The sequence below is a fragment of the Pimephales promelas genome, chromosome 4 (assembly GCF_988280905.1).
Source record: "Pimephales promelas chromosome 4, fPimPro1.hap1.1, whole genome shotgun sequence".
In the NCBI taxonomy this organism is placed as follows: Eukaryota; Metazoa; Chordata; class Actinopteri; order Cypriniformes; family Leuciscidae; genus Pimephales; species Pimephales promelas.
In genome coordinates, this window is record NC_142772.1 from 31,296,544 (window position 1) to 31,319,822 (window position 23,279).

General features: G+C 36.7%; 1 protein-coding gene across 2 annotated transcripts in view; it reads left to right on the forward strand.

Annotated features, from left to right (window-relative positions):
- The first annotated feature begins 345 nt into the window (after positions 1 to 345).
- The window catches only part of dab2ipb (DAB2 interacting protein b), a 120,054-nt gene continuing 97,120 nt past the window's right edge, over positions 346 to 23,279 (forward strand). The window contains exons 1-3 of one of the 2 annotated variants that reach the window (XM_089130265.1): positions 346 to 361; positions 13,867 to 13,988; positions 17,774 to 17,900. In XM_089130265.1, coding sequence (XP_088986391.1) covers positions 13,869 to 13,988; positions 17,774 to 17,900 — 247 coding nt within the window. In that variant the 5' untranslated portion in view covers positions 346 to 361; positions 13,867 to 13,868. Of the gene's footprint in view, positions 362 to 13,866; positions 13,989 to 17,773; positions 17,901 to 20,703; positions 20,860 to 23,279 lie in introns of those variants that run through there. The other variant, XM_089130267.1, reaches the window with a different exon arrangement.

Below are 23,279 nucleotides of genomic sequence, written 5' to 3' on the forward strand. Positions count from 1 at the left end.
AGTCTCTCTCTCTCTCTCTCTCTCTCTCTCTCTCTCTCTCTCTCTCTCTCTCTCTCTCTCTCTCTCTCTCTCTCTCTCTCTCGCTCTCTCTCTCTCTCTCTCTCTCTCTCTCTCTCTCTCTCTCTCTCTCTCTCTCTCTCTCTCTCTCTCTCTCTCTCTCAAGCACACACGCTGCAGCTGGGAGGACTTGGGAGCGTCGGACAGTAGCAGATAGATGGATGCACGCCTCTCTCTGTAGATTATCCTCATGCTTATTGGTTCAGATTACCAACCAAAATGACGCAAAGGAGAAGAAATACAATGGAGAGCCCTTTATTCTATTCTTCACACAGCCAACATCATGGATGGATTCAAGTCTCAGGTAGGACTGTCCCATAAGAGGGGTGGTGAGGCAGTGCTTAGTGAGAACATGAGGAGAAAATCTGCAATACTTTTGCTCAGCAGTACAAGATTTGATCACTTACTTGTACTTTATTTATATATATATATATATATATATATATAAACACCTGATTTGATAACAATGTATAAAGGGAATACACACTGCATGTTGGTGTGTGTTTCATGAGAAATCTCAGTCAGATAAAACTGCTGTCTTCTACATTAGAGTGATGAACTTGGATCTGGATGAAACTCTGTGCCATGGCAACACCGTCATTTATTGTTTGTTTGTTTTTAACAGCAATGTTAATTGAGGCATGTTTTTTTTTTTTATGTGAATCTGCTATCAAGATAAACTTAAGAACACAGTTCAAAGAAGTCTGAGGATTTGTCTCAGATGAATTTATGATAAGCCGGAAAATAAACAGCTGCCCAGAAAGTCCTTGTAGGAAAGTAAACTTAAAAAAAAAAAAAAAAAAAAAAAAAAAAAAACTAGTTCTGATTCATTTTGAGCCAAGTCAAAATATTTCCACTTCACAACAAGTCTTGGGTTGGAGAAATTATTCATGATTATTGCAGCTGAATGGACCTATTCTTTTTTTTTTCTCCATTGACGGACATATATTGCTCTTTTATTATAGATTTTTTATTATATAGATAGTCCTGTCATTTGCAATTGGTGGGTATTTCCCATTTAGACAGGCACTGAGACATTGTCATCTGCTGTGAACGATCACAATGACAAAAAGTATAAGGACCATGTCTCATGAAAAGTTATCAAAAGGTTTATTAATTAGCAAAGCATGTTTAATTAATGCCCTATTGGTTGTATCTATAAGTTTGATACCATGCAAATAGACATTTATGGGAAATAATATTTGCACAGTATGGGCCATTCACACAACATGCTTTTGCGTTTATAAGCATAAGATGCAAGGTAGTTATCGTAACTCTTAACTTGAGTGCCACGTGTTATGCATGACAGCAAGAGAAGTGCAGCAATATCCATTATTGTAAATTAATGTTGTGCCATCTCACTTTAAGCATTTAAAACTAGTTGAACTTATTTTAATCAGTTTTTGCCTTTATTGTTATTTTACATTTATTTAGATTCTTTGTGAATTTGTATGTATGTATTTTGTAGAATTCCATGCTCTTACTTGCTTTTATGTTATTCTGGATGTATCAACTATTCAGGCTTCAAATGATTAGTAATCCTTCATTACCCAGTACTGCTCCCCTGGATCCCATTGGTTTTTTCAAACAGCAGCACATAAAAGTGAACATATGTGTGTGCTTTGGAAGCCAGGAGGTGGTTTATTTGTGGAAGCCGTGTTTTTCTTGTGCATGCTCCATCTTGAGTGTGTCTGTTCATGTTGTTGTTGTGGAGGGTGTGTGTGTGTGTGCTTGTGAATGCGTTGCATTCTGCAGTGCTTTCTCAGTTACAGTTTAAGAGCCTGGGGACTCAGTCACACATGTCCTTTTTAATACCCTGCTAATTGATTTGTCCTCTGGAAAATGTCAGTGGGTGTGAATTGAGCTCTCATGCTCCCCTCGGGCCCCTTCGGGCTCTTCCCTAAAGCAGCCTTTCCTTCTCTTTAAACTAAATGACCCATCATAAATATTCCTTCATTCCGTTATTCGTTCAGGTGAACATGCTCATGAATTCCACTTTTGGTTAAATGTCACTGCCTCCAAAGATTAAAGACAAGGGTTGTAATTCCAAAGCAGACATCCTTTCTTTCTGTAATAGGAAGAGATTTTTTTCAGTATTATTGTAAACTCAGATTAAACCTGAGTGCAGTTGAGGGATTATTTTCTATGTTTGGCCCTAATACTAAAACATTTTATCTTAAAGGGATACTCCACTTATTTTGGAAATAGGCTCATTTTACAACTCCCCCAGAGTTAAACAGTTGAGTTTCGCCGTTTTCAAATGCATTCAGCCAATTTTCTGATATTTAGAAAAATATCAGTAACCAGACAGTTTCTGGTCTCATTGACTTCCATAGTAGCCTATTTATTTATTTTCCTAGTATGAAAGTCAATGAGACCAGAAACTGTCTGGTTACTGATATTTTTCTAAATATCAGAAAATCGGCTGAATGGATTCAAAAACGGTAAAACTCGACTGTTTAACTCTGGGGGAGTTGTAAAATGAGCCTATTTCCAAAAAAAAAAAAAAAAAAAGTGGAGTATCCCTTTAAGATTGAGTGTTTTAGTATTTTCAACAAATGCATCTTCAACATTTCTCACATTACCACAGTGTCTATTCACTAGAAAATGACAATGACAAGAACTCCTTTTTTTCAAATCAGTCGATATTTCACTGATCTTGGTAATCCTTCTGTTAGACTGTCTCACAAATGAAGTAGGTTGAATAGCTGTCAGCCGGTAAATTTACACAATTAGATAATACCATTTTAGGTCAACCAATTTCCAAACAGTGCTTAATTTTGTTCACTATGTGGTGTAAAAAGGATTTATTAGCAATTAAAGAAAAAAAAAAAAAACACTTAAAGGTGACATATTATGCCCCAATGTCTATGTCCCTCACATAGCCAATCAGGCTTTACTGGCCCCTTGCTGCAAAATTGGATTGAGTATTAGAGATTAGCTGTGTACTTTGAACAGTTATGTATAATCAGATTATAATCTCTAGAGGACATGGATGCTTAAACGTAGGTTCATCAATCAAATGTGTAGTAACCGAGCTATTAGAAACACATAGGTGATTATTTCTCCAGTTCTAGAGCCTTGTTGTTCAAGAACGCTGCTTGTGTGTGTTAGCATGCTTCAGTGTGCATGGATCTGAAGTATTATTGATCCATAATTCATAATCTTGCTGTTCTTGTCATGGAAAAGTGTGTGTGTGTGTGTGTGTGTGCATGCTCGTTATTGCGTTTTAAATTACCGTTCCTTCTATCGGACACCAATTCTCCCCATATGCATGCAAACATTTTCTGTTCTGGCAACACGACAGCACATTTGCACATTAAGTTGTCAGGATGTGAATTAAATCTTTATGTAAGTGCATACACATTGATGATTGTAAACCTTCATCACAGTAAAGGGCTATGAATTAAAAATGCAATCTATAACAGCTGAAGCTGACTGGTTATTTGACACTCAGCTTCATCTTATTCATTGATTTCATCCATGTATGTTAATTTTGAATTAAGGGATAGTATATTGAATATATAGTACTTTGTTAATGTAACACATGCATGAAGTGTGAAATAAATTTGTCGCACATGAGCAGCTGAGCATCTTTTCATTAAGCCAACGCAAACTATGGCAAATAAATAAAGTCTCAGACGCTTAACACACAATTATCATTAAAACCAAAGAAACGAAATGATCTTACCAGGGCTGTTGCCGCTCTCTCTTATTGTGGTCTTTGATTTAGAAATTTTAGCTGATGATTAATAAAATGCAGCTCATATTAGTTCCTTTCAATCTGCATATAGCGTGGAAATTGAAGATCGGGTTTATATCCGTTTTGCAAAAAGACATTTATCAGGTATGTGATTCTTCCATATTAATCCGGAATTCCGGTTATTTCATCTTAAAATCATGACACACGTGAATCATGCAGATCAGTATTAAAAATAAAATTGTGGGTGGTGGGGGGTTGGGAAGATCATTGTAATTTGTTTCAAAATATTTATAAAATAGGATATGTTTAATATTAGTTAAACAAACTACAATACTTAACATTCATTCGATCCATCTTACACTCTTAGAAGAAAAGGTTCTATGTAGAACCTTAAAAGGTTCTAAAGCGCTACGTATTTGGAACCCCTAAAATGTTCTATATCAAAATTCAAGATATGGGGGTTAGAAAATGTATATATTTATATAATTTTATGTAGTTAATCAATATACCACGAAGAGTGCCATTTAAGATTTTCTCCTCCAAAAATCAGCATGATTAAAATGTGATATTAAGTTTAATAAACAATAATTTAATAACAACTACAAAATATTGCAGAATAATGTAAAATATGAATGAATAATAGCCTATAAAGAACCTTTGTGCCAAAAGGGTTCTTTCTTGTCAGAACCTTTTTTAGCATAAAATGTCATTTGGAGTTGAGTAAAGAACCCTATGCTACATATACCCTTTTTTCTAAGAGTGTACTATGGCATTTCCATCAGATTTCGTTTTGCAGCGTTGAGCATTTTAACCAATCACCCACGTTTCTGTTGTTTATGAGCTTGTTGACCAATCAGAGGCGTTCAGATTAGTCATTGCTGAAAATAGTTTTGTTCCGTGCGCTGACTGAATTCTTCTGACTTCCATCATGAACAACAAAGTGCAGATTCGATAAGAGATTCATGCCACACTTTTCTGTAAAATTTTAAGGGGCGTTTTGTGCATGCTTAAACTCGCGCTAGACCCAAATTCGCTATCGTTCCTGGCACTGCGTATCTAGGCCTATAGCACGAGTGCTTTTATTTGGCTTGCTCTTTACACGCAAAAGTAATACGTGCATTTGGTAGGCGAAAAAAGTGTATGTAGCCTACGGTGCTAAATTGCTTATTGGATGCAAGTAAAAGGTCATTTATTCGTAAATGGTCATTTCTGTGACCAGGTGTAAACTGAACCGTTTTGATAAATCAGATAGCTATCCGATCTGAGAAAACGCATGAAGAGGCCAGGAGTAAACAGCCCCTACGAGTAATATCCCTTATGGTGCAGGAGCTACACACATTCTCTTTCTTAACTCAAACAGCTGTCAGAGAAGTCTTGATCAATACTTGTGCTAATTCATACATGAACTGTCAGAGCTGCTGTATATCTTAGACATCATGGTCACACTAAATGGACATCTTAATTTAAATCTTGGATAAAGCAGGGAAGAGAGAGAGAGGAGGAGTTGGATGGCATGATGAATCGATCTTGTCAGGGGAGTGCATATCTTTCTCATATCATGTATGTCTTTCAGATTTTGCAGACATTAACTCCCATTTCAGGTGGTAGCAGCATAGATTATTTACTTTATTTCAGAGCTGCTGCACAAATACTGACAACTGTTGTGTATTTTGCTTGAAAAATACAGTAGTTTGAAGATCTTTTGGTATTGGGTACAGGCAAGATAACACAACACACTTAACATAAACAAGAAGAGAGTGAGGGAGAACACAAGGTTTAAATACACAGAGGACAGATTAGAGAAACAAGGCACAGCTGGGGGGGGGGGGGGGTCAGGAAAACAGATACAGGACAGACATTTCTATAACAATAGTTAACAACTATTTTCCTCATCACACTTGTCAATTCACTTTTGTTGGTCCCAATTCAAGTACATAACAGAACAAAAGCACTTTTAATGTTAAGCTACTGTATAATTGTGATCTAGTGCAGGATCATCGCAAGAGGGGAGAAAGGTGGTGAAGATTTCAACCATTACACTAACATTTGGCCTTTTTTTCCAGTTAAACTAAACATTGATTTGATTGTGCTTGGGCTCTGCGTGACACCAATGTTGATTCTCATTTTAATATGAGCTCGAGACTAGATTACTGTAATGCTTTATAAGCTGGTTGGCCTGCATCCTCAATAAACAAGCTACAATTAGTCCAAAATGCAGCCGCTAGAGTTCTTACTAGATCAAGAAAATATGATATCACTTCACTGGTTACCTATAAAGTTCCGTCTAATTACAAGGTATTGCTTTTAAGCTCTAAATGGTTTAGCTCAGTCTATTTAACGGATATTCTATCACACTACAATCCATAGCACTCTTTAAGATCACTAAATTCGAGGCTTCTGATCATTCCTAGGATATCCAGATCCACCAAAGGAGGGAGAGCATTTTCACATTTAGCTCCGAAGCTCTGGAATAGCCTTCCTGATATTGTTCGTTGCTCAGACTCGCTCTCCTAGTTTAAAAATAGACTGAAAACACATCTATTTAGCCAGGCATTGATATATATATATTTTTATACAGTTACTGTAAATTTGGCCTCTGGTTCATAAACGCCAGAGGAGAACTGGCCCCCTGACTCAGCCTGGGTTCTCCCAAGGTTTTTTTGTTTTTTTTCTCCATTGGGTCATCTGATGGAGTTTTAGGACACCATCGGGTTGCTTGATGGAGTTTTCCGGTTCCTTGCCACTGTTGCCTTTGGCTTGCTCAGTTGGGGATATTCAAATTAAATGACCCATCATACCATTGATCAGCTCTACCAAACTTGGATGTCTTTTTTTCCAGTAATAAACAAACACTGTTAAGTTGTTTTGATTGATACTGTGAAGCACAGTATTGTGAAATGATACAATCTGTATTGTGAAAAGCGCTATATAAATATATTTGACTTGACTTGACTCTCACATTCTCTTTTTGCCACCAGACCCTCCTCTGTTCAGCTGCTTTTTTTTTTTTAACAAATGATTCCCTAGATTCGAGATTTAGAGATGTCAACCTTTTTTTCTCTTTGTGACAACTCAAAACGTATCTATTTACGGAGATGACGAGATACACACAGGCAGGTGACTTATGTACACAATTTGCCATGAAAACTTCCAAATTCCGTTATGTCTGAAATATTAACACTTATAAGCATACCATAGGGAATCAGGCTAAAGAAAAAAAACATTTTGGATGATGGATTAATGGTGTATTGACTTCTTATTTATGTTTTGTTACATGGTGCACTTTTAACTTCTCTTATAACCTTACAAAATTTGTAAATTATTGTAAGGTTGATTTAAAAGAATTTATACACCAAATTAAATGGTAATTTTTAAGAAACTAAATTAAAGTCTGAGATCCAATATTTGAGATATTATACTGCAATGAAGGTAGTATTTGTGCACAATTTTACCTTTTATTGTAAACCTTGATTTTCTTTATTTATTTTATGGTGACAGTTACATAGTTACATTGTACTTGCTCAGATAAGTACTCAGATAAGTACTTGCTCAGATAAACTACTTGTAATTATGCATTATTAGTAAATACTAAATAATATATTAGTAGATACTAACTTTTATATGTTAGTATTTACCTTCAGCTGTGACTTTCTCATTATCACCTGACTTTGGGGGTCGTCAATGTATTCCAAAGGTACGAAACCGATATTAGTACTTCAAGGTTGGTATATTAACATTATATCAGCTACTGAAATATGTTTTTTTTTTGTTGTTGTTTTTTTTTTTGTGGTAAATTTAAGTTAAATCAGTCAAACCTAAATTGTTGCTACCATATTTTTTACAGTACATTTCTGGTGACCACAGCTGCCAGTTTTTACCATAAATTTCACATACTTTTATTGTACTGTGTAGCGTGTATGCACTAACACTTCAATGTCTCACAAACGAATGGCCGTGATTCACAGATCCACTCTGTTCCTCCACTGCCCTCTCAATCTTTCATTATGCGCTCACTCTTCACTTTATTTTCTGTGGGATTACTTTGCACTCTGAGACTCTTTTTAAAGCATTGAATGGCTCAGACACTGACACAAACAGAAAGCCATTAATATGTTTAGATTTATGAAAAGTGTAGATGGATTATTGGAAAAACATCCTCCTATTTTCTCTATACAATTTGTCTGTTTTTGTTTCAACGCTTGCCACCTGAGATCTGTAGTTCGAAATAAGCAAGTGATGCGTGTAATTTGTGTTGACTAGTTTTGACTGCCTTTCTACAAAACAAAAAGGCAGAGAGACTGTTGAGAGAATTTGTGACATTGAAATTGCCAGAAGGCAAAACTCTGCCTCAGCTGATTGCAGATAGTCTTCAGAAAGCACAGTGTGCTTGCTCTCGTGCACATGGTAACAGCATGTTCTCACACACTCTTTGCATATGCTGCTCACGCTTTGAAGGACTAACTACAGAAACTGGCAATGAACAGCCAAGAGAACACATCCAGCGATTTCCTCTCAGGTAAACAGCTCTTAGCGCACCCTCATTCTGATTTTCTCCCTTCTGTATTTCCTTCTTTGCTGGCTCACCTCATCTTTGTCCGTAATAGACTATTGTTTTGTGGAACTGGCTAATCCGTAGAGGCTTATTTTTGTGTGTGAGTTGAGTATTTAAATTGATGCAAGGCATAGTTCTTCCTCCGTAATGTTGTGGCTGCAAATTTTCAACTGGTGTTTGTTTTCATAATGTATTCAATTATAATGCTGAATATTAAAATATTGAATTGATACTTCACATTCAATTACATTTGATTTTGTTGTTCTTTGTTGTTTGTGTGTATGGACAGTCTAAATATGATTATTGTCTTGTTTTATGGACCATTCAACATTTGATTCATCATTTGCACTTTTGATTGTACTACCTGTATATTGTCAGTTATCAGTACATTTTTAAATATATTATGATATATTATATAATGTATATTTTACGTTATATGAATTATACTCTTATAAGTTGTAAAATATACAAGCTCCAATATGCCATCCTGTAATACATAATACATCGTCACCATATTTATAGTGAATTTCATTTTTTTTTTTTTTTTACTGTAGTTTAACCGGACATATTTTAAGTGGTATCGTTTGCGCTGAAATAAAATAAGCAATAAACAATAGGTTAGTACCTCTATACTGATTGATTGGATAGAAGAAAAACCTATGATGTAAAAAAAAAAGCAAAAACAGCATGTAGCCTAGTAATTGCCTGCAGTTCTCCATGTTCTTCATGTGCATGTGAAGCATGTGAGTGTATACATGATGTCATGATTCTGCCATCATGTCGTTGATTTTACTAGTCTTTTGGCAGGATCATGGCAGAACCATGTTTTGAGCACAAGTGCATGGCCTGATGTGTGGGCCATGTGCTTGTGTTGTCTCGTTAGATTCGTCTTGTCATTACTGTCACCTGTTCCCCTCATTAGTTTCTCCCTATTTACAGTAATCCCCTTGTGTTTGCTGTCCTGTGTCGGTTCATTGTCAAATACTGAGTGTTACTCTCCTTGAATACGTTGTCTGAATCTAGTGATAAGTATTGTGAGTTTGTTTAGCTGTTTGTTTTCTTTATCTTGTCAGTATCAGTCAGTGTTTAATCCCAGTTTATTTCCTGTTTTAGTCTAGTTGTACTGCCCTTCTGTCCTGTTTTGCCCCCTTGTGGGTTTTTATTTTCTGTTTTGTGCCTCAATAAATCCCTGTGTGTTTGCATATCGTCTGCATTTGGATTTGCTCCTTCAACCACATGACACATGACATGTATGAATGAGATACAGCAATCAAATGTTTTCTCAAGGGAACATGCATTATGAATATTAGGAATATCAGTATTATTAGACGTTGCACATGAAATTGTTGTCCTCAATGAAATATAGTAAAACAGAACACATACAGTCCAGAGCAGCTGGAGGAAGAGAGCGAGAGAGAAAACAGATCAGCTGCTGTATTACTCTCTGACCTATTTAGAAGAATTTCATCATAGATTTATTTCCAGGCTTTTGTTTTGTAATTGGTTACATAGTCATATATTGAAGTGATTAATCAATTGTATGGCTCTCTTATGCTCAAGCCAGGATAACTTACTTTAAAATGGAAATAGTTCATATTAGCTGCTATAGGACTTGATAAAAATTTTAATTTGGCGTGAGTACATCTTCATAATTTTAATCAAATCAAATGAAGTGACTTAAAGTTTCAACTCACTGCAAACATAACTCAAGCTTTACCCCCTTTTTGTTTTTGCGTATGCTTTCGGCAGGAATAATTTAAATGAGGAATATTGATGTCTACGTTCCCAGGAGAAAACAAATTTCTATCTTCAAGGCATTTTAGGGAGTTCAAAAAGTATGCTTGCTTATCTAGAGAATAACTCACTTTGGAGTGACTTTGTGCTTTGTAACTATGAGGACCTTTTTCATGCTTAAACAGCAACATTGCACAATAAAGGAAAGTTGAAAAAAAAAAAGCATAATAGGACATCTGTAATATCCTGACCTGAAATCAGGATCTTAAATCCTTGTTCCTTGTGTTATAGCACAAGCAATTCTGGCTTTGATTCAGAGGAAACCAAAAATGTTTGACAGGCTTGTTAGATTTTAGAGGATTTTGTGCGTCTTTCTTGTTCTACCTTAGGAAAATGCTCAATTACCTGTTTGTCCAAGTGCTGTCTGCAGTGTTAAAGTTCCAGTGCAAATGTCTACTTTTTCTAATTATCTTTTTTTATTCCAGTTGCAAAAGTAATTTATTTCTTAGTGCTGAACTTGCAGTGTGTGAGAATTACTTTGGGGCATTTCCCAAGGGGGTTGTTTAGCAGGTTCTGGAAGTTCTAGGAAAATTGTTCATTTTCTTTGTTAATTATACTGTATATTTGTGTAAACGTTTTGTTTGTGTGTGTGAATGAGACATTTATTGTCTTGTGTGTGATATTTATGTTTGTTGAGATATCATAAAATAGTACCAAATGGATTTAGTTTACTGTATTAATTCAGTAGCTTTTAGATCTTTCTTAGGGAAACTTTCTCTGTGTTTGTCCTCAGAAGTATTCAAATGCAAATAAGCTCAGATGCTTTATTAAACAGAGAGGCATCTACTTAGTGAGTCTGTTTTACAGCCACAAATAATAATGATAATTCTAAATTATATTCACTATAATATGGGATAAAATGAGCACATTTCTCATTTGGGTTTGAAGAGGAATTTAAACCTTACTGTTAGAGCACAGAGCCTGCATTACAGCCAATGAGGACGAGAGACACTCCTCTTTGTCCACTTCATGTCAAATTTGCAATAAATCTGTTTTTTTTCTGCCTCTCTTTTGCCATTTGTGTTTTGCTTCCTCTCTCCTCCCTCCCTTTGTGTGCATGTTATTGCACTGATAAGCAGCTTCACTTTGGCAGTGGCATAAAGTAATCTCCTTTTTGATGCAACCACATCACGAATGGATTTAGCAGATTAAAAGGAAAAGGCAATAATTCAAAATATTATTAACGTCTTCTAACAAAACCGCTATAAATGATTTGATAAAATCACAGCAGTGGACATTTTGAAGTGCTTATTTGGAGAAGCAGAAAACTGTCTGTTAAGATAAAAACTGCCCAACAATTGCCCTCCCTATAATAGCGTGAAGCCGTAAGCCATAAAATGACACTTTAAAGAGCCCCTATCATAGCATTTGAAATGTGACTGTTTTTGTTTTGGGAGTTCCCAAAAACAGTTTAATGTGCATGCAAGGATAAAAAACACTTTATTTGTCTTATAATATGCATTTATTTTTAACTGATTCGCTCAACGACTCCCAAATGATTCGTTCGACGATTCATTTTCCCAAACACCTCCTTTGAGTGACGCGAATCTGCGGCGATTGGTCAAATGACCCAGTCAGTTGTTATTGGTAAACCGTAGGTAGAGGCTGTCTGCAACGGAACGCCCATAACCAGGATTATAGCTTGTCAAGTTTTGAAAATTGTATAAAGTGTTTGAACAAACGTGTCAGAAAAAGTGCACTTTCCACACGGTCCCTTACTCGCGTCTCCGTCAAGACCGAGCTTTCCCGGCGAAACTCACATTGTGGTGGCTTTTGAGGAACAGTGCTTATTATATAGAGCGAAGTCATATTTGGCTAAGTCGTTTAGGAGGTAATTGCCATTTTTCAATGAATGTCTGGTGAATATCAAAAACAAAACTAACTTTACCTCGCTTAGAAGCTGCGCGGAGTGTACACAACGCACACAACACAATATAACTATATTGTGCATGCTACAGAAAACGTAACAGCAAACATTATTAATAATACTTACAGATTGTGATTCGGAGGAGGACGAACCTGATCCATATACACTGGACTGAGCCCTCCTTCGGGAACAACCGGCTTGCGAATCCATATTTGAATTCATTTGTTTTTGAATGATTCGTCATTAAAATGATGAACACAAGGTTTCAGCTGTACTGTTGTGGTATCGTTGCAAATATGAGATCTGACCACTGATTCTTCACATGCTCGTCCCTGGACAATGGAAACAAGTGGCTGAACTGTCTTTGCAATGTATAACACAGCGTCTTCTCGACATGACGCTATTCAGCTGAAGTTTTTGAATGTGTTCTAGACTAGACTTCAAGTTTACACTCCCGTCTGCGTGCGCAGTTGTTGGGAGCCGGCCAATGAGCTAATGTTTTGTATCTACGTCACGACGAAACAGCTAATGACTCGTTTCAAAAACAATTCATTTCTTAGACTCAGAGTCGACTCTCACTTTTGAAAGACAATAACTTTATATACGGTGCACTTTCAGATATAAATCTTTGCAGGATGTTTTAATTCCCTTAGAGCTATAGTCCACACTACACAGTCATTTTCAAAAATCCATGATGGGTGCTCTTTAAAGTAACTACTAAAGATGGACGTGAGAGAACGGCGCAAGGCCGGTGGTATGAGTGATAATGAATGACGCACCGGTCTCACATCTCTGAGAGTCGAGCGAGAGAGACACAGGCCTGATTTTACATTATGTTTTGTGTGCCAGCAGTCATCCATGAGGGGGCTGCTGGTTTATACTTTCATTTTGTATTTGTGTTATTTTATTTAATAAACTTCTGGAATGTTTGCTGGTTCTCGCATCCTTCTTCCCACAACAACGAACCCTTACATTGGTGCCGAACTTGGGAAGAAGGAAGCGGGAACCGGCGAACATTCCAAGCAAACGTTCACTCACGCCATCGGCCTCGCTCCGCTCTCTCACTTCCCTCGGCCTCGTCCTGCTCGGCACAGTGTCTTTTTTGGTCCATTTGTTTTTGTGTAAAAGTTGGTTTTATTAGCTACCTAATGTTTTTTTGACCTTTTCAAGATTGGAACCGAAAAGTGCAAAATATCAAACCATTTCATATTCACTGGTACACTAATTAAACAATCCATGAATTCGTAATGTTTCAGAGTTACTGTGCTGTGAGAGCAGAGCACCCATGAACACAGTTTCCAACCATAAAGGACAGCAAGTGTAACAGCTAAACTTCCACTCATTAATTATTTGGCCGTAAAAGGCATTTTACCTCCATTTAGCGTGAGAAATGGAGGTTCACCATGAATGTGAATAAGAACAGAGTCCAGTAGATTTGTTCAATGTTCTGAAACAAGATGAGATTAACATTCCATGCGGCGCATATGAGATTTAAGCAAAAAAAGCAACATTATGACAATGTGGTAATTCACTTTACTGACATTCTCTATCAGACACAAATTAACATGGCAATATTTCTTGCACACTTGGTGCAATATTTGGTAATCTCGTTGTCGCAAGAGATGACGAGCAGGGGGCTCATTACCATATAAATGTGTTCCTGGTAGAAGACATGTCTGCTTTCAAGTTCAGGAGCTGTTTTGCTTTGTAGATCTTTCAGGATTTTGTTTGAGCTTTGTAAAGGGGAGGAGTAAATTGAAAGTCACAAACCAGTCTGTAAATGCATGATCCAAAAAAGGAAATGCATAAATTCATTCACGTCACATCCAGGTGCTTTTTTGTTGTTGTCATTATCATCATTCTCTTTTTTCTGGTCTTCCTTCTTTCTGTCAGATATGAGGGGTCCTCCCGGCAACTGGATGTCATATGGTCACCCGTATGCTGAACATGCTGTGTGGAACCCCAAATTCTGTGTGCTCACCGACTATCAGATGTTTCTGCTGGACAGGGAGGAGGTATTACACACACATAACACACGCCCTTGCAATTGTGTTTTTTTTTTTTTTTTGCTATATTTACATGCATTCCAGGTGGGTAATCCAATCATTTTGTCATCAGATCACTGAAACCACATTCGGTAGTGGTTAAATATTTTGGAATTAATTGTGTGTATTGACACAGATCATGTGAATCACATCCAAAGTATAGTTAATATGGTCACAGGAATAAATTACACTTGATATTTTTGTGCAGAAATATAAAAGTAAAACAAAAAATAGAGAGTGAAAAAAAAGAAAGGAAGAGGCAGTAGGTGGAACTATCTGCTGGACTGAACTAGTGCTAGCACATGAGAGCGAATGGCGTGTAGCTGTGAGTAGTTTGTCATCGTGACGTGCAGAAATGTGGTACATCAGCAAGCTCCCTGAGCTCACTCTTCGCCATGGCAGCTAAGACGCACAGCATTTCACAGGGACGATCAATATGTGGCCCACACTTGCAAAGAATATATGCTGTGTACCATGGTCGATAAAGGATTTTCCGTTCCCCCATAGCTCACACTGTATGTCGAAGCCTCTGTTATCAGCCGGAGAGCAGCGCTGTAATAAATCTCCAGACATCTATTAGTGGCCTGGCAGAGCAGTGGTGAATGCTTCTCTGCTGAAGGAGAATCAAGAGACAGATTCTCTGCTGGCCATGCCAGATCTGTAATGCTCTGAGCAATTTGTTTACTTGCTGAACCTATTATTATTATGTTTTATAGTTGGACCTGCTGCTCTAAAGAAAGATTCCTATTCCTAAGATGTAATCTTTGTAAGAGGCTGGATCCAAACTGGAGCTGGTGAATCTTTAGTTAGCATCCCTAGGTAGAAACATTGCATTAAAAGTACCATTTCGGCAATGAATGAAAACATTTTTGAGCCGAATGAAAAGGTGTGTTTTGGTGACGGGCATGTTTATTGAACAAATCAGATCAGAGTAAATCGAGTGTCAGCGTGAAGCTGATTGGCTACATAATGAAGGTGGTCCTGCCCTCCTCTTCACGCTTATGCTAAAACTGGAAGCGCAGGTAAAAAAAAGATGCAACTGTGCAAATCGGGTTATTTCGGGAACTTTTTTACCCAATGCACACAGCAAGTCATTTAGACAATTGCAACAGTTTATTTTTTTACACAAAGTTTGATTTTACGCAATTCATCTGTTTTGATGTTCCTGCCTCTGTTGTTTTAGCTTGCAGATTGCTGTTCACAGGCTTGCAATACTTTTGACCGCATTTGTGCGCAAAAACCGTGCCAAAAGCAGAAAAGGCTACAGATCTTATTTATTTTGCGTTAGCATGAAGTTGCAGCTTCAAAATACATGAATAACTGCAAATATTTATTTTTAAATATATTTTTAAATTGATTTTACGCTATCAATTTTATTTACTCTTTCACAAATCTTACCCTGTGCCTGTGATTCTTTATGACGTCATTTTACCTTCATAGATGTGTCTGTATTCTAGATTTAAACTGGGAGAAAGTGACCAAGCCCAGACTATTATCAGGAAGGCTATGCACATTATAGGAGCTAAACTCCACTCCTTTAGTGGACTTTGCTATTCAAGGTACTTCTACCAAAGAGTTTTGTGACTTAAAGATCGTGATGGATTGTAGTGAGATAAAAGATGTTTTAATACATTGGAGCTAAACCATTTAGGGCAGTATGAACAGTAACAACCATGAGGGTTAAATGTGTGCTGGAAACATGATTCTGGGAAGGTAAGCAAAGTCATACAGAAAGTCAGAGGTGCCCAGATCTTACACTGAATTACACAGAGTTAAGCTCTCTCTTTCTCTCTATGTTTTCCTCTCATCTTGGCTGCAACGCATTCTCACCCCAAGGCGTCACCTTTGACCATGCTTCAGTATTTGACGCTTTAGGCACCCTTTAGCGATCCTATGGCGTAACTGACGCTAAAGGAAAAGCGTCAGTTAGATGACGCGGGTAGGTTTAGGTCTGGGGTAGGGTTACACGCGATCCTCTGGGGTAGGGGTAGGGTTACGCGCGATCCATCTAACTGACGCTAGATATTGATTGACGTCAGATACTGACGTCAGATATTGAAGCATGGTCAAAATGCTTTGTTTGGTCAGTTAGGTGACTCCTTCGGGGGGAGAGCAACAATAGTGTGTGAATTGAGAAAATGTTCAGGCTAAAAAGATTTCGGTAACACTTTATTTTAAGGTGCTTGTAATAAGCAGTAATTAACAGTTAATAAGACACTTATAAGACCTTATAAGATACATATAAGCATCAATTACTTCATATAAGTGTTAATTAAAGCACAATTAACACATTTATTATTGCTTATAAGACAATTATAAGCCCTTATAAGAAACTTGTTAACAAGCTATTTATACCTCATGAACCTTAATAAGATGTTTATTAACATTAATTAGACTTAATGCGTGTTAGTAATTTCATAAAAACACATTTATTATTGTTTATAAGATATTTATGAACACTTATTAGAAACTTGTTAAAAGTTTATGGACCACTTATCAATGTTAAGAGGATGTTTAATAACAGTAATTAGACTGTAAGAGGTTTATATTAATGCCTTATTATGGCTAATCAATCCTTTATTATGCACTTATTACCCAATTAACAATGCTCCTTTGCAGCTACCAAAAATAAAGTGGGAACAGTGTCTTATTTAAATTAATAACTCCTTTATTATGCACTTATTATCCATTAACAATGCACCTTTGCAGCTACCTAAAATAAAGTGGGAATAGTGTCTTATTTAAATTAATAACTCCTTTATTATGCACTTATTACCCATTAACAATGCACCTTTGCAGCTACCTAAACGAAAGTGGGAACAGTGTCGGTATTATTAAGATGAGTGTATTGTGTATATGATCAATTATTCATAAATTATCCACTTGAAATACAAACAATGGATTAGTGATGAAGCTTAAAAACACACGTTAAGACAGATCTTTTGGAAAGGTATTTGTTTTAGTGAACAAGCTTTTAAAACCATTTAACGATTAGTGCAATTATATACTGACAAGAGAATCCAATTTAATTACTGTTATTAAACATCCTATTAACATTGATAAGTGGTCCATAAACTTTTAACAAGTTTCTAATAAGAGTTCATAAATATCTTATAAGCAATAATAAATGTGTTTTTATGAAATTACTAACACTCATTAAGTCTAATTAATGTTAATAAACATCTTATTAAGGTTCATGAGGTATAAATAGCTTGTTAACAAGTTTCTTATAAGGGCTTATAATTGTCTTATAAGCAATAATAAATGTGTTAATTGTGCTTTAATTAACACTTATATGAAGTAATTGATGCTTATATGTATCTTATAAGGTCTTATAAGTGTCTTATTAACTGTTAATTACTGCTTATTACAAGCACCTTAAAATAAAGTGTTACCAAGATGGCTTACTGTCCATGAAATTATATTCTGCATTATTTTTTATTATTATTTCAATTTTTTTATTGAAAATGTTTTTTTTTTGTCCCTAAGATGATCTTTAGCTGCTTTTCTCACATGATTATGACGTGGGAATATATATGAAACAACAATAAACATATTAATTATGTATAAGTAATTTAAGTCGCTAGAATTTTTTTGATAAAAATAGTCAAATTCTGTCAAACTGTGTGCTTGTTTTATAGAATTTTTCATGTCTTGCTGATGGAATCTCTTCGATGTGAATTGAAAATGTTAATCATAAGCCAAATATGTGCTTAATTGTGTATTTATTTCTCTATTATGTGTCCTGTTCTCAGATACACCCTCTGCTCCTACAGGGGAACAGGACTGACACCTGCCAAACCAGACTGCTGCGTCGCACCATCAGTGTTCCGGTTGAGACGCAGTTCCCTGAATTCCAATGCCATCTCTCAGTGGATAGCGGTGAGTGCACTACTAGTAACCTAGATGTTAATAGCAGCCCATAAAAAAGTCTATCTAGTTCTCCTATGCTCATCAAAAACTTGATGATCAGGGAATTAAAAAAAAAATTGTAGTTTTCTAGTTATGCTTTCATCTGCTAGAATTACCCTTGTGTGTTAAAAAATCAGTAATTTTGAATAACTGTCAAAGCTGTCAGGTAGCACAACATTACACAGATGAAAACAGACAAATGCTGTGTCCGAAATCTCCACTAAAGCCACAACTCCCTACCCTCTATGTAGTGGGTATGAAGTAGAGCACTATATAGTGAGCTCACCATCATAATAGAAACACCACTTTCGGACACTACTCGATCGTCTCTCGGCGTCGTTGATTACATCATCTGTCAGCTGGTGCCGAGCTGGCACTGGGCTAAATGGATTTTTTTAAATAAATACATTACATTATATTGAGCTTATTTCTCCAAACTTTAAAAACTAAAAGTCATTTCTGGCCATTTCTGAGATAATGCGCTACTCCACACATGATTATAACTTATTTTTACGATCAGCGCAATGCATGATGGTATGTAGGGCTTGGGTTAGTGACCATCGGTTGTACACCACTTTTCAAAATGCAAATTGTCCAAAAATGGCAGACAGGAAACAAGGAGCTGGCTGAAGTTCAGGAAGTAGTGCAGCTGTGTATAGAGCCTATACAGACACTGATGAACGTAAACCAGGTGACACAGTTAAAGGTAATGAAGACACAGGTGATGAAGATGAACTAATGACAGTAGTCATGGTAACAGATGAGTGGCGTGAAAACCAAAAGACATGTGACTAAAAAAATGACAACAGAAGATCAAAACAGACTCAAACATGACACCTATAGTGTAAAAACATCTTTACTTATTTTATTAATCATAATTATAAGGTATTGGTCAAAGTTTGTCATTTGTTTTAGCCACAAACTACCTTTGATACATATTTGCAAAGACAAACACATTTGCTGTTTACTGAAGAGAGCCTACAGTAGTAGTTGTAATTGTGCAGACTATGCTACAGTAATGACTAAAGGTTTTTTGAAATTATTCTTGCTACCTTGCACTGCTCCTTGTGGCCTGTCATTTTTTATGGAGGCCAGCAGGGGAGGATGTTGGCTGAAATATTTTGTTCTTCTGGTAAAGGACAAGCTTTTATACTCATTGTGTATTTATTTTGTTCATTTAATTTTGTTAACTTTTATTTTTGATGTGTGCATACATCAAATATAAAAGCGGATGTGTTTTTTTTTTTTTTACAATTTGACTGGCCTACCAATGAATGTTGTAGCTATTTCCCCCCATTCACATTCTGCTGCAAAGTGGGCCCTGCCAAATGTACCTTTTAAGTCACCCTTTAAAGGGTGTATTGTATTGAACACTGAGCGCTGGACCTCACTAGTTAAAAGGCTTGTAAATCGACCAAATCATATTATGTTTATTGGTTTAGGGGTAGGGGGCGGTCAGGCGATTTAAAAAATATCATTAACCTGAAAACAATGGAAGTCGATGAGATGTCTTCACAAATGTAGTGAAACAAATGTGTGTCTGTGTTGTATATTTTCAGATTGTTTTATAGTAGTGAATAGATATACTGGAAAACATGTGATACAGGTCAGTGATCTTTAAGTCTTTAATGTTTATTATATTATAGTAATGTTATGTGCTTTGAGACATGAGGTAGTTTAACGTCGTCTCTTGTGAAACTTTTGTTTGCGTCCTTTACGTGTTCATGTGTTTTTAAGGAGGCGTGGCTTTGGAGACGCTCTGAAGGGAGGGTGGGATATAACATTTATATTTAGGGTGATTATTGTTTGGTCAGATTGTATTTTGATTGTAAAGATTTTATTTTCAGATTTGTATTTTCAGATCAGACCCCACCTGAACAACTAATAAAAGATAAACGATAAAATCTCTAAGCTCACTCGTTTGCTCCCTTTGAGAACTAGAGCAGCTTCTGTTTGATGAGGGTGAGAGCAGAAACAACCTCAAAACATAAACATCAGTTTTTTTTTTTTCTCTAGGGAGTCGAAGAGCACAAAGCATGTACTGGACATAAAAAAAAATCACATACTAATCAGAGAGCCTTTTAAACAAATCCCTTAAATAATTAACAATAGTAGTGTCAATTTCTTTTGAGTTTCTTAGTGTAAAATATTTTCGGTTGGCTAACTTCTGCTGAATGCTGGGTACTGACATCTCAAAATGCCTTTAAATCCCTATTTGAGCTTGTAGCTTGTTAACCTCACAAACATCAAAGTGAGTCATACACGCAATTTGTATAAAGCTGTTGTCCTATTGCTCATTCAGATGTTTGTCAAAATTATATTAACTAAATGCTCATTGAAATAGACTGACGGTATGCTAGTTGCTCATTAGCGCTCATACAGACTAATGTGACAGTGTGCCGTTTGATATGTAGTTTATGCAATGGGGAATTTCAGAATGAGATGATTGAGCACGTTTTATTGCGGTCACCTTTTAAAATGTAAAACTGATAATGACCAACGCAATAAGGTGACCATAAATATTGGACATTTTGTGTAAAGAGTCTACAGCGTGAGTAAAATATGCAGGCTTGTAAAAAGTATCTTTGCTGATACTGTGTCTTTAAGAAGCATGTGAGAAGTAGGAGCAAAACAGAGACCGCAACTTCTGCGGGAGTAGTCAATCTGCATGCGCCACAAAGCATCCATTCTGTCTCTTTCTCTCACTGTCTCTCTCTCTCTCTCTGGAGCAGTACACAAAACACAGGACAGCAGTCGGGGCACAGAGTAGTTCTCTACACATAGGGTGAAGGGAGCACCTCTTCTCCCTCTCCCTCTCTCTCTCTTCCTTTCTCCTCCATCCGTCTCCTTTCAGCACAGTATTTCAGTTGTTGGACTCTCCGGGAAGTTATGGAGTCTGAGACGAGCCCTGAGTCGGAGGGTCAGTCCGGTAAGTGCTTAAGGAGAACAGTTGGAAAAGATGCTCTTGGGGGATGCATTTTTGGCATTGTGTGTTTAAAATGCTGTAAAAGTGCATGCATGAGTTTGTTGAAAACTATTCTCAGGGACGACACACCTATGGACCACCCACAGTCCGTTCACTGAACGCCCGGTGCATATTGCACAGAAAAATGGAAAACACTTGCCTATCTATCTATCTATCTATCTATCTATCTATCTATCTATCTATCTATCTATCTATCTATCTATCTATCTATCTATCTATCTATCTATCTATCTATCTATCTATCTATCTATCTATCTATCTATCTATCTATCTATCTATCTATCTATCTATCTATCTATCTATCTATCTATCTTATCTTTCTTTGCGGTATAATCAATTTTATGTAAACCTGGTTCTAAATGGCATATAACATCAGTTAGTCTATTCTTGTCTAAGTAGATGTTTTCTGACCAACATAAGCTGAAATGTGGAGCAGAATTTAGTAAAAAAAAAAAAAAAAAAGTCTGCCTATGATTAAACTAGATGCATGTCTGTCTTTACAATGATCATTGTGAGTCCAACGATTTACTGAAGATGTTCAAGCAGGTAGCATAAGGCTATTCTTTTACTTTTTTGTCTTTCTCTTTCTCTGTCCATCTGCACTAAGCTATGTTTGAGTTGTGGGTAACTGGGGTGTGCTCTGCAAACATGATTATGCTGACGTGTGTGAGGGAGTTTCATTTTAAAGGAATTGTGTTTCTCTGAATTGTGTGTCTCTTGTGGCTTTAGTTGTGGAGAGAGGGATAGAGTAGATGTGTCTGTGTGTGTGGGGGAGAGAGAGAGAGAGCAAGAGAGAGTGTGAGTGAGTGAGCGGGACCGGACGGGACGGGCGGTTGACTTATGTACACAAATAAATCTGTCTTTCTTTCTCCTCTCCCTCACATTCTCGGTCTTCTTTTCCACTCACACTTCAATTTCCCTTGTCAGAGCTCTCTAAAACCTTACAATTAAATTATTATTTGAGTATTTGTCCATTGTCTGTGTGCGCAGAGTGTACGGTACAGGTCTGATCGGCAGAGGAGGAGTTCTGGAAGAATGCGGTTAGCTGAATGAGTCAACCGCCAAAGTATTTCAGGGAAACGTTCAGAGTCCAATTGGGTCGATACGCTGGACCGAGAGAGACGGATATATTGCAAAGAAAGCTAGCAAGAAAGAAAAAAGTAAATCCTGCCAAGGGAACCCAGATCCATGACACAGTCGTTGAGCCCAACATCTGTCTTAAATGCAGGCCTAACCACAAAATAGCCCAGAATAGCCCCAAATAACATGGTACAAATGCCCAGCCCTGGCTGAGTAGATGCCCTCCCATAGACCTCTGCCATGGAAATGGATCACTACCTATGCATTTTGAGATTGCTAAACCCTTATACAGAGACCGATCCATAGACAGAACATTTGATGTATACAATCAGTTAGAGCTTTTAATGTGTAATTCAACAGCTGAATGAAGGAATTAAAAGCTTTAGGATTTGATGAAGGTCTAGCGTTTTGCATCATAATTGGTTGAGAGATGCACTTATAGTTATAGATAAATCAATTTATATAAACGGAGCTAAAACAGCTCTGGATGTTCATATCTGTGAATCTAAACCAATTAGCAAACATTTTATGAAAGCAGGGCCAGATTCTTTCTTGGCATTTGGTGTATCTTGTGTCATCTGCTGCAGAGATGAAGTGGAGGACTGTCTCTAATGTAGTGAGCATTGAGACGAGAGGATGAGAGAGTAATTAAAGATAAGAGAGAGTGTGCGACAAGGGCACTTCTCTCCCCTGCCACTCCAGGGATTCTAATCTTCTTTCTGATATTTCACTATAGTTTATGTTAGCAGGGCACTAATTTAATGCTTTACCATCTGATTCTTAACCTACAGGGGCTTATTTAATCCTTAGGCTGTTTTCAAGTTTAAGGATCCCTTTATTCCTTTGAATCAGCCATGATGAAAAGCCTCTAAAAGCCCCCTTAACAGTGGTAAAATCACTGTAATGATAGGCCTCGAGTGACTTATTGCTTTTAAAGAATGGCAATGACGACCAATGATAAAGAGACCAAATGATCAGGATTAAGAAACTATTTCTGCTCTGACCCTGAAAACGAATTTTGTTGGTGTTTACAGTTTGATTCAGTCTTTACATCAGGTTACAACCCATAAACTGTCAGGTTACAGTTTATCGGTTACCGGGCATTACAAATAAGATGTTATAAATCAATTTAGCTTATCAATGTAGAATTCAGTTAATGTGTGGTATGGTCACAGGTGTCCATGCTGATAAAAAATAAATGTGGTAACATCTACATTTATTGGATTTATGATAATATTAATAAATAGTATTCTTATTACTGAGATTTTTTATATATATAAATA